Source organism: Ischnura elegans, chromosome 2 (assembly GCF_921293095.1).
Source record: "Ischnura elegans chromosome 2, ioIscEleg1.1, whole genome shotgun sequence".
In the NCBI taxonomy this organism is placed as follows: domain Eukaryota; kingdom Metazoa; phylum Arthropoda; class Insecta; order Odonata; family Coenagrionidae; genus Ischnura; species Ischnura elegans.
In genome coordinates, this window is record NC_060247.1 from 88,531,234 (window position 1) to 88,543,981 (window position 12,748).

The following is a 12,748-nucleotide window of genomic DNA, read 5'->3' on the forward strand; positions in this document are numbered from 1 at the left end:
AGTATTTACGATATGTGGTGAATTATTATTCCTAACAGCTGATTCATTGTACTTTCCTTTCTTTCATGAAAAGGAAACGTATTTATTCATTAGGATTCAAGAATTAAACGCGTGTTTTAGAGCTTCACGCGTGATGGAGGGGAATCTATTTTTGGATAAGTTTCTCCGAAGCAATGCTGGCTAATTAAGTTAGATCCTATCGTAAAACTAGATTGAATACCAACTGCTTACACCGTGAGATAGGTAATTGCCACTCCTAAATTTTGCCTTCCTATCAGTGGCGCGAGCGCCAGATATATGCCGAGGTGAACTCATCCTGATAATAACCTTTGTAATGACGGAAGCAACCTCGACGCCATCCGCTCCTCAAAGACCTTTAACTTGGAAGAGCCCTATTTCGTCGGGTGCAATCAGTAACGAGAGCGCTGCCGGGGACGGATGACGCACCAAAAATACGACCATTGACCCAGAATACGCACGCGAGGAGGCGATATAAAACGAAGACTTTGGTGCATTGGGGGCACACGCCGAGGTTTAGAGGAGACGAGTTAACCTGCTCCACAATCAGAAGCTCATCATCTCCCGCGACTGGTAAGGTTAGTATTTTGTTGAGGCTAACATACTTTTACGAAAATAAAAATTCTACATATGGAATAACAAATCTCCATTTACCTTATACAACCAGCTAAAAATTTCGTTTCGAGTAAGATGAGGATGTAATTTACCTAGATCAATTTTTTTATAAAGAAGAGGGGCTAATTATGAATAATATTCACCAGATTATTTTCGCTAATAATGAAAATATCATGATAGCATACCATGTATTCACTATATAGTGCCAATTCATGCTAAAAATAAAATGAACAGAAGTTTATAATATTGGGAGTATTTACCAGTTAGTTGAAGTTACTTATTAGTTGAACTCAAAATTTTATGTTTTTCGCAGATTATCTTAGAATCACCTTCAAATCAAATTAGTCATTATTAATAATGGATGAGTGTTTCAAACTTTGTAAAACACGAAGAATGATAGGAAAATTTTTCCGATTTTGAAAGACTACCAGACAAGTGCTTGGGACGGCTGAGAACACTCACATGAAAGTCAAAGCTGACTTAACTTTTGTTCTTTTTCTTTCGTGTAGATCTAGCCATAAGGTTCAATAAATGTAAGGCTGCTGAATGTAAACCAAGAGGACTATATTGCCCGTACAAGTTTGATTTAGGATGCCAATATGTGCAATGTTTTATAGGTTTTCAGAGTGATCCATATGATTTCCATAAGATCCATAAATTCTCAATTTTGGCACAATGATAATTGATATCGTAAGAAAATGCGCTGAAAGACTATGAAATATAACATACATGTATTTGATAGATCATAATTTCACGCATAAAATTTTCAGTTAACAGCCTTAATTATCAACAAAATCTTCTCTAGATTGGCACCGAGAAAGGCTGTTTAAGGTCACAGTTTTGATGAGAGGCATTGACCTTCATTAGCCTTACTCGGTTCTTAGCCCGAGAAGATTTATCAACTGTATTCACTAGGAAAGCCTCCGGTCTTTTAGCCTTAGTTATCCCTTACCACGTTGTGAAATTCGAATCACTCTACTAACAGCGACTATTGTAAACTCATTCACTATACACTGTTGGTGAGAGCAAAAGCGGCTGTAGGGAAATTAATAATAATAATGTTTATTTTTCTACATAAATATAAATTTTAAGTAATGCATGGTTGCAGGAGCATAGGTACCCCTTTGGAGTTAATACTCCGTTTTGGGGTTACCGACTCGTTCTTCAATTATTGTGCTTTGGTGCATATTTCAAAAGAAATGTTACCATGCTGGAAGTACATATAAAATCACTAATTAATAAAATCATTGTATCTCATTCCATTCATCACCATGTCTCATTCATCCATGCAAATTTGAAACATCATTGTGTGCCAACAAGCGCATCTTTACCCTTTTCCAATATCTGTATTCATTCTTTTCGTCAGTTATGTATTTTGGTTACTCACAGTAAAGTTTCGGTTCCAATGATAGGAAACTTCGTTCAAGTAATTCTGTTCTTGGCCTGAGTATGTGAACAGTGTTACAATGACGGAGATTTTGTATTCTTGGTAAGTTATATTCACCACCTCTAATATAAAATACCCTAAGGACCTTTAAAACAAATAAATACCACAAAGATGTGTTTATTTTTTTGAATTCCTCTACTGTAGTTGGTATTCGTGATAACAACGCTCATGTCACGAAAGTCTGTACTTCGCCAACCCCTGTTTGAATTTACGAATTCCCCATGGTATAACCCCTTTCTCCTTTTCACCCCTAGAGACTTCTGACATGGGACTCCGGCTTATCCTGTGCCTCGCTCCAGCGTTGCTCCTAGCGCTGACCGTCACCTCGATCACGGCGCGCATCCCGGAGGAGCCCTCCGACCGTGCCCCGCTCGTGCCCTCCGAGGGCGAAGGTCTCTGGGGGGTCGGGCGCCATCGGCCGCGCCCCTTGGGACCTCTTGCTGGGTCTTCATCGTCCTCTGGAGACGAGGGACGTAGGCATGGACAGGCTGAGGTAAGAACCGAATGAGGAGACTGCTAATGGAACAAACCACAAGAGAGAGAAGCTGTTCCCTAAGGAGGGTTGTATTTGAACCCCTAAATGTTATTCCCAGAGACCGCGAACTCTACAAAATTTGATATATAAGGACATATCTGCTTTATGCAAAACGCTCTGGAGGACCCAGTAAAATTGACTCACATTTTGTCTCAATGACGGATTAATCAAAAATGAGTAGTTTCCAAAAAAATATTTCAACTCGCAAAAATTTTTTGTGGAGGCCTCTTAGTCTTGATTATTCCAAGAAAGTTTATCATTACCAGAAGGTAACTCCTAAGGCAGGTAGTTGAGTTTTGCCTTTTTTTGGTGACGAGTTGCTCATTGCATTTTATTTATACTATAAACTTGAACTTTTCAATGCATATAGAGGAGGATTTTTCAAAATTTTCCTGTATCTCTAATATAAAAAATTATAACTGGCAAAAAAAACGGGGAAAATTTTTCAGTATGAAGATACACGCAAATGCTGACAACGGTCTAAAATATTTGCCCTAAATATTTCAATATGATAATATTATGTGTAATATTTCAATCATGCCGCGTGAACAGCTGTGAAATTCGCAAGAATTGCAATGAGGAAAAATTCCTTTCGATCGGAAATTCAATCACGGACTCATGGGAAATTTCAGAATACGTTGAGTACACATTGTTAAAATTGGAATGACCATGAATACCATGGGCATGAGTCATGAGCATGACCAAGCTACAATAAAAGATAAAATATACACGAAATGGTTCTTCGCGCTTTTGAAAACTTATGCGAATGATGCTAACTTTTTGTAATTATGATGCAGGCAAATGTTGACGTGGTCAACTCCGGCAATAAATATACGTACACTGAAAAATTCGAGGTTGAGGCATTAATATTTCAGAAGTTTTTTTACTTCTAGATAATAGGCTAATGAAATCCGATGGAAAGTGAGTATAGCGTTCTCTTAAAAATCTTACAACGCCGCAGAATTGTCTCCTAAAGTCGACTTTTATCGTTTGGAAAAATCTTAAGCTGCTAACACTGAGGGAACCATTTTATCATGGATCTGAGTGAAAGGTGACGCCTGGCTGTTTATATCTGTCTAATGTGAATGACACCGCTGACCAAGGCGTTAAGAAACGAATAAATTTATAAAAATCATAGTTGGATGGGAAAATAGATGATCAACATTATTTACGATTTCGATATCTCTAGATAAGTCGTATTTTATGAAAACATTAACCCAACTATTTATTCACTTCAGTCTTAAAATTAAGAATAATGCACATGATGGTCTGCGGATCTCATTTATAATACGTTAATAAAATGTATCACATTAAAAAAGTCTCATATCTTTGACAAATACGACACCCAAGCCCAAATGAGGAAGAGATTAAAATGGCAGTAGAATTTTTTTATTGATTAAGAAAAATCTTCTTCGTCTTCGTCTTAAAATTAAGAATAATGCACATGATGGTCTGCGGATCTCACTTATAATACGTTAATAAAATGTATCACATTAAAGAACGCTCATATCTTTGACAAATACGACACCCAAGCCCAACTCAGAAAGAGATTAAAATGGCAGTAGACTTTTTTTACTGCAATCGACTTCAACTTGAGATACCGGGAATAAAAAATATAGTTTTTAATTTTTGCATAATTTGACGGAAAAGTGAAGAAGTTTCCACGTTTTCTTTTACAGAAATATATCAAGTTTTTAAATGCATTCCTATGCTCGAGGTGGGAGATCAAGATGGCTGGGTTTTTGCCGGTAAAACTGGAGCCGAGAACTCTCCTGATGAATTTGTCAAGACAAGTGTGAAATGAGACGAGTCTCGAGTATCTTTCGTTCGTAGGGGACTTTGTTTCCGCGAATGAACACTACTCGGAGTCTGTGCGTATCACAAACCCGCGCTCACCTCACATTCCCCGTCATCCATCATCTCGTACAGAGGAGCAGATTGCGACTTTTCTCGGGTTATCACGAGAGAAGTTTGCTCGCTGGCTTTGTCAGATAGCATCTTTGAAATATCACATTCAAGCACGACAGAGGATAAGTGGCGCGTAGCAGCTATGGCGACGGACGGTAAACCAAAATGATATCCTATTATAGTTACTTAACATAATAATGCACATTACCTGCGGTAACACGCAGCTTTATTCCAATCCAAGTCCTGCATTGCTATGCGGTCATTCGTCAAATTAGATAAAGCAAGGCAGTAAGATACAAAACTTTGTGCCCCATAGCAGTATTTACAAACTGTTCGAGATAATTTTTCAGGGTAATTAGGAGAATAATTGTCCAAGTTTTACTTTTCAATTCATTTCTTTATTAATTATAAATATCAGACGAAACTTATGTTAAGTAGATTTAAAATAACATTTTTATTACGCGCAATTTCTAAGATGAGGGTTAAGCGCCTTTGAAAACACCACGATACGCCATCGACTATCTCAAAAGCGAATTTAGTTGCACGGATAAAAGAGAAGAAGGCAAATAATGAAGGATACCTATAGGTAGAACACAATAATGCTATAACAAGAAATCCTTTTCTGAAACTAAGGTGTGAAATAATATTTGTCCACAATTTTATTTTCATTCACAATTACTTAAAAATTATACACTGCCTGCAGATAAAGTAGTCTGTCCTTCATGCTTTAATTCTATCTAATTTTGAATTTGAATTCTAAATCAGAGAGAATGGAATATGATACCGTGGAAAGTAATAGCGATGCAACGTTCATCCAAGCATCCATTGCAGTAACATATCCTCGAAGTTGATAGCGCGAATGGCATGAATAAAGTGTTACGCGCTTAGATACACAATTAAATGTAAGCACGGCCTTAAGATAACTCGGCACCAGCGAGTAGTTCGGGTGGTTATGCGATGACATAACAGATCCTCTTGGAGATATCAATTCAGACCTTTCGTGGCATTCCTTGCGACTGCGTAAAATGTAATAGTAGATGATAAGTCAGATACAGCCATATTTCTAACCAATCCAAATTCTACCTACCTATTCTGCCTCTAAAAGTTCTGCATAATGGCCAACAACAAAGCATTCACGTTCTTTTATACAATAAAAAATTATTTGCATTCATCAATACATACAGTAAGTTAGATAGATATGGTTAGGAAGCCTATCGTAAATCTCAAATTATGACTGGAATATGCTAAGATATGTTTAGCCATCATAATAGTGGATTAAATGAAGTATATAATGTTGAGAGTATAATATGCTACGGTCATTAGTAAAATTAGTAAGTCATTCAAGGATGGAAGAGCTCCAACAGAAATGTATGATAGTAATCGAAGAATAAAGGTATTCATACCGTTTCATAAACCTGATTTGTAACGTTAATGCACCATTAATTATACTTCTATAGTTTCTAGGAATTTATTTATTTCTTAATTAATTCCTTATAATTTTGGCTCGAAATTTAATAATTGACACAGTAAATACCACCAGATTATGTCTCAATAGAGATTTCAATTATGTCTCATAACAATGCGGCTGTAGGGTAAAGAAACTTATTTGATATCTCTCAAATATGTTCGGTAAATGCGAAGCCACCTTGTTAGCTCCGTTACTATTTACTCTGGAAATTCCACCCTCCTTGTTATTCATACAGTCATCCGTTCACCCCCTCACAGGTGAGACCCCGTCGGCAGGTGATGGCACGACCCCCCTGGGAACTACCCTCGTACCCCGCATCACCCATGGACTGGGCCGAGCGTGGAAGACGCATCGGCGACTACTTCCGACAGATGAGAATGAAGCGCAAGTTCGGCTGGTTCTTGAACTAAAGATGATTCAATATGCAACCAAAAGTGCGACTCTTAACTAACCACAACCCCTTTTCACTGCTCCAGCCAGAGGATAGTATAACCTCGGATGTAAAACTGGGAGCTTGACAGCGCACAATGAATTTTTATAACTCATTTATTGTAAATATAATGGTAATAAAGAAGTTATAAATTGAAACCAATGCTTTCTATAAATGTTACCGAGAGGTAGGTAAATTTTTTACATCTAGCTGACCGCCGCAAAAGAAAACGCTAAAAACTTGGGTACACAAAACTGGCGGATTTATATCACTTAAAAAAAACTCCGAAGTAAAAACTCGTTTCAGCAGTATTAGTTAGCTACCCATATTCTTACTGATAACTCAGCTCATCAGTTCCTATCACTTGGAAGTTGTACCTTGAATTCTGCTGCTAGGAATGTATGTTATACATCATATGCACAATAAGAACAATAAATCAAAATACGATTTTTTTTTTAATTTTCACTAAAACGTATTGTAATGAGATATTTTTACTTCCGTTCAAGCATTTTTGACCGTCGATGATACCTGCATTGAAATATAGATACATAAGAATCCAGTAATTAGTGTCTGTCGAAAATCGTTCTGCCATAATTCAAGAAATAAAATCTGCTAGAGAATAAGAGACGAACGCCATCTGTGGATAAATATAATGACTAAAAGTGAAAGTAACCAAAATAATATGGCTCACATGCTTTCATTAATTTTCTTGCGGTAAGATATTCGTACTCTGTACTGTAACCTTCACATTACTGGCGAAATTTCCGGATTTTCTTTTAATTGTACTAACATAAACAGTTTTATAAACCACTCATTATAGCTGATTCCGAATATAGTGACTTCATATCGTACACTGCTGTAAATAAATGTTCGGGCCATTCATTTAAATATATAATACATTGTTCAATTTGCAGATAACATTTTTATTGATTTTCGCAAAAGAAATACTATGCCAAGCACAACCCTGATTACTTGAGTTGATTCCAAAATATGGGCAACACTATAAATGGGTATCACATATCAATCAGTTGAGTGATCCAATTGGTTTGAAAACTGCCAAACTTAACAATAAGCCCAAGTTCCATTATCGACAACTGCAAACTCTTGGGATGCTGGTTTTATCTTCGTTTTAGTACGGAGGAAAAATTAACGCATCTCCGTTCGTTGAATGTTATGTACTTTTTTTTAAATATATTTACTTCCGATCCTCCGAAAACTGGACTATTAAACCTTTACATCGGCTTCTTTTATAGCATTTGAAAATCAAACGTGCACAGACATCCATGCTCTGTATAGGGGTAAATTACCCTGCCGGGATTCCGACCCGCAACCTTTGATTTGGCAGGCAGGGACTAACCCCGCCGCCACCGAAGCGTTCCTACGTACGATGGGAAAGCGAACCTTTGGCTCAATTGGCAGACACTAAAACTTTGACTCAGCTTAGGCAAGGCATAACATATTTTAAGGGACAAATTCACTTCTCTTACTTATTTTGGCGTCCCTTTTTCTCCTTAGTATATTTCCTTCAGATTTTTTCACCATCATTTCTTCGCCAAAACCTTAAAATCTTTCCTCACCATTTTGACAACTTCAAATTTTGTTAATCGCTTTCTGCGTATCACTCTTACCCCTCATATACCCCAGAAATACTAGAGGCCTGTCCACATGGCTATTATGCGCAATGTCTAATTACCTACTAAACATTAGGTAGTTATAATGATCATAATCAAGTTTTTCCTTACTATTTTTAACAATACGTCCTTAACAGACCTTTTAATATATGACAGTAACGCCCAAGACGATTTTCCACGTTACATGCAATATATTCGCACCCTGAGGAGCTATCTTAATGGTCATAGCGACTTCATTTCTAACCTTCTTCAAAGACAAGCATAGAAAAAATTCCGAAAAAATCTAAGCAGTGGGTGGGTGGTGGAGGGGCATGAGAAGGAGAGGTTGAAGGCGTCTATCGGCGGGGGGCGAGAGGAGAAGAGGTTGGGAATAAGAAACTGCGAGTGGGTGGGGGAGGAAGGAAGGAAAAAAGAGTTTGATGAGGGGAGCTGGGCGGGCGGAAATGAACATTAAGCGGATTTGAGGAAAAAAAAGAAAACGACAAACTGGGTAAAATGTAAAACGGTAGGCATTTTTTTTTTTGAAGCTGAGTGCGGACGAAAAGTTGGAGGAAATTAGAGAAAGGTGTGTGGAAGGGGTGGTTGATTATTTTCGTGGCGGGGGAAAGTTTTTTTTTTAACTAGGGGGTGTGAGCTGAATTGGTTGGGTAGGAGGGAGGTAATGACGAATATATATATTTAGGCGGGAATGGGGGGTTGCGTTTAGGTAGTACTTGGGGTATGGGGATGATCAGAAGGGGTGGGAGGTATACAGCGCTTTGGATAGTGAGGGGTAAATGGTGATTCTGGGAGGGAGGGGAAACGATGGTATGGGGGGCAGAAGGAGGAATGGTAGGGAGTGAATTGGCGAGGCGACGCGCAGGGGGTGCTCTCTGGCGGCGGCTCCGGAAATGAAATGCGTCGACACATTTCCCCAAATGGCGCGGGGAACAATTTCCAATCGCCGGTTGACAATGTTAGAAAAAGACCGACACAATTCCACCGATCTCTTATGCGGAAAAAAATTGTCCGCTTTATTATCCTTCGCTCTGCCCTGCGAGATGTCCGCGCCCACAAAAACGCAACGGCACTTAACGATGAACGCAATAAATAAAAGATGCTGGAACGGAAGCATGGGGGATTGAAGGTGTCAAACGGTGGAAAAGCGTTTCCTTTGCCAATCAGTAATCACCAATCCCGACTGTGCTCTATCATGAAATTGGCTTTTAGTTATTGGCAAGGAATGCACTGGAGAAGATACTGTGTAAAGCAAATAACCATCAATGAAGAGTTACTCACTAAATTTTCAATCGTGCTAGAAAAGTGGTAAAATTAGCCATTAATATTATTTGCAAATATTTTTTCTGAGATATTACGCAAAATAATGGTAAAGTGTATAAACGTTGTTATAGGATTAATAAATTTGTCATGAACTACGACATTTCCATTGTGCAGAAAGCATTTGCCGACATATTTCATCAATTATTAGGTTCAAAGTACCTTATGCAGCTAATTCTTTCTGATATATTCAGGCATCGTCATTCTAGACACTGAATTTACACATATTTTCGGTATTTTATCTCGCCAGAATCCTTACCATTGAAAAAAAGCTTAGCAATTATCTTACTTACGATGAATTTTATTTTTGCTGTTTCCACAGCCTTAATCATGTTCCAAAATAGTTAAATTTCTTAATATTACTAGAAAATGGTTTCTTTGTTCGGTAGTAATGATACATTATTCCATTTGATACTGTCCACTTCGAGCTTCCGATAATATTAGCTACGTGAAACAGAAGATTTATCCTGTTGCATCGCTACAGTCCAAGAACACCAGCAGGTATAATACATTCAGAGAGTAAAAACCCAGGCTTGGTTGAAGTTATCCATGAAACAATGAGCGTACCCAAAGAATGGAGAAAAAATGAAGTATTGAAATCCAAATTAGATAAATTAATCATGTACGGGGGAATAGCCTTAGCACCCAGTGATGCTACGTTTTTGCTACATATTATTATTCGTACGGTATGTATATTAATAAAGATTATTTTTTATGGTCCTTAGATACATTCAGTTTAGCTGCTCTTATATTTCCCCTTCCTCCGGCTATTATCAGTCCATCATCTTAAGTTACTCTTCAGCAGGGCACACGTGAGAGATAGCGGAAGACCTGAATATCGAAATTACCCAGAGAAATTCCAAGAAAATTCCTTTTTTCATATCAAAATACGCGATCGCCTTTCATCTCACAGGCTACGATCTACATTGGGGACACATCAATGTTTAGAGTAGCTAATTACAGTCCCATGAAGGGCGATCAGGGGCATCTCCTTCCCGGAAAGAGCCATTATATGCGCCCTCGCGTGGAACTACTACCTACTCCGTGCTATGACTATGTAAGAGTTTAAGTAGTATATTCTATGCAAAAATTAATTTTCAAAAGAAAGTTTAAAGGCAAGAAGGAGTCAGAGGTGGATTAAGGCCATTGTTTTGGTGAGGACGGTTCATTACTTACCAGGCCTGGCATCTCTTCGGGGTATGTAATATTAATATTTATGCAATATCGCTAAGTTAATGCTTTTGAGGTCTAATATGCGTCGAGAAGTGGCGTTTATTTAAATTATTGTTAAATATTTTTTGTTTGCATAACTGATAACTTTAGGCTTAATTGTGTGAAAATTTTCCAGTATGGAAAATAAATTAATAAACTTTGTAAGGTTTACTAATGTATATAAAAAAAGCACAACCCGGGTTTCATAACATAGTTCATGGACCTGAAGATGTAACTATCTTATGGCAATCGACTCGTTCTCATTAATATATATATGTGAACCTTCATTCCATCCACTTTTGTTCAGATGGTGGAGAAAACCATACATTGGAAAGCCACCTGAAAAGTTACGAGAAATTAATGAGGGCCCAAATACCTTAAACCGCCACGGGAAGGAGAAGCCAGTTAGTAAGATCTAATGCTTTCCCAGCGACTATAGTAAAAATAAGACTGACTAATCGGGCTTCTAGCCGGACTGCGGTTCATTGGAGAGAGATAACCCCGGCTAGAAGATAGCCTTTTCGAGCGACTATAGTAAAAATACTTAGTTCTCCAGACGCAGCTCCTCCAAGTGCAGTCCCGTGAAAGGGAGAAGAGAGAGAGAGAGAGACCCGTGTGATTAATGGAATTTTTGCACAAGACAGCCCAGAGGGAGGGAAAGGTTACGTCCCCGACGCCATGATTCTCGCTGACACCTTTCAGTTAGTCAATGCGGGGGCGTAAATGCCCGAAAGAGACGGGGGAGGGGGCGTGGCGGATTAGCGTCAATTTGGACAATCAGCCGGCCTCCTTCATTATCCACCTGCGACCTTTTTCCGTCTCGTGCCTCCGCTCCGTCCATCATCCTTTGGATGCCACTCTACCGTCAACGAATACAGACACTGTCTCTCGCTTTCCAGCCTTTCCTCTAACCCTAAAAACCCAATACGGGCTCTTATTGATGGCAAAAATTCTCCTTGTGAAATATTCTACAGATATACTAAAAATATAAATCCCTTTCAAGGGAGGATTTATGTGATTAAATTAATTTCATCGTTACCAACTCGAGGGTGGATGGCGATATTTGGGGTAACTGTGTGATAAGAAACATAATCCCAGATACACTTATATTGAATGTTCCATAATTTTTTTATAGTATGACCCAAGTTTTGACATTGTACACTATGACATTCTCAAATTTGAGAAACCTCTAGTGCATATTTGATTATGTTTCCTCGTTACTTTTATCCACATTTTACAACTAAAACAATCGGGTCTGGCTGCCAACCTAGAAATTCCATTTCGCGTCACCATCGGTCATTTTTACCAATCGATTTACCCATGTAAATACATAAAGTATTTTCTACTTTCCAGCATTATAGATAATTGTAGAAATATTTTGTTCATAAAATACAACTTCATTAACCTTAATCTATAGTGGTTATATTATCTCTGGTCATTTTTGGAATCAGCAAAACCTTTGAACCAATTTTTATTTCGTTATTAATCGCGATAGTAAATAATATTTTTGTCACAAAAATGTAGTGATTAAGGTGATATTATCATGAAACTGCTCGTCATAACCACTCATACCGTAAATGCTCGCCATGCCGTAAATGGTACTCCGATTCATAAAAGCTGCTCATGAAATTCACGCCATGAGCATTAATTGAGCGTAAATTCATTTATTGATATTGCATCGCAGGCATAAGTACATACTTTTAAAAATTCTCCAATATTATACCATCCATCAAGGCGAACGAATATTTCTTTCGTGGATTTATCCAATTTTGAATTGAGCCATCTTTTTAACGAATTATAGATGGCAGAAAACCATCAATGTATAGTATAAAATCATAAGAGAAATGGATTAAGTATATATTTCTTATATGAGATGAGTAGTTATTGAGCGGTACTGAATAAACCGTAGCCAACGTATTCTTCCAGTCAGAGATAATTTAGCGCAACTGCATTTTTAGGAGGTGAGAGGTAAGTTTAATATTAAGAGTAATAAAAATTCGTGACGGGGAAAAAAAGACGGACAGTTCTAGAGCTAAATCTTTCATGAATGGTATTTTCCTCCTCCATACAAATTGACCACATTCTACTATGTGGTATATCCTCCTTATTTTCTCCTCAATTCACTATCTATCATCACGAATGGTAGGTAGATCATTATAGATTCTTT

The 12,748-nt window shown here is 37.9% G+C and overlaps 1 protein-coding gene across 1 annotated transcript; it reads left to right on the top strand.

Annotated features, from left to right (window-relative positions):
- Positions 1-450: 450 nt before the first annotated feature.
- On the top strand, positions 451-6,579 carry LOC124154135. The gene is made up of 3 exons (XM_046527668.1): positions 451-596; positions 2,335-2,573; positions 6,249-6,579. Exons 2-3 carry the CDS (start codon positions 2,346-2,348, stop codon positions 6,399-6,401), a joined length of 381 nt encoding a protein of 126 aa, XP_046383624.1. The 5' UTR covers positions 451-596; positions 2,335-2,345; the 3' UTR covers positions 6,402-6,579.
- Positions 6,580-12,748: the final 6,169 nt, after the last annotated feature.

What these genes read in the sequence shown, in the direction of transcription:
- LOC124154135 (XM_046527668.1), top strand. Translation starts at nt 2,346, where the DNA reads ATGGGACTCCGGCTTATCCTGTGCCTCGCTCCAGCGTTGCTCCTAGCG. An exon ending in GTAGGCATGGACAGGCTGAG is followed by an intron (nt 2,574 to 6,248) that starts GTAAGAACCGAA and finishes ACCCCCTCACAG; the next exon opens with GTGAGACCCCGTCGGCAGGT.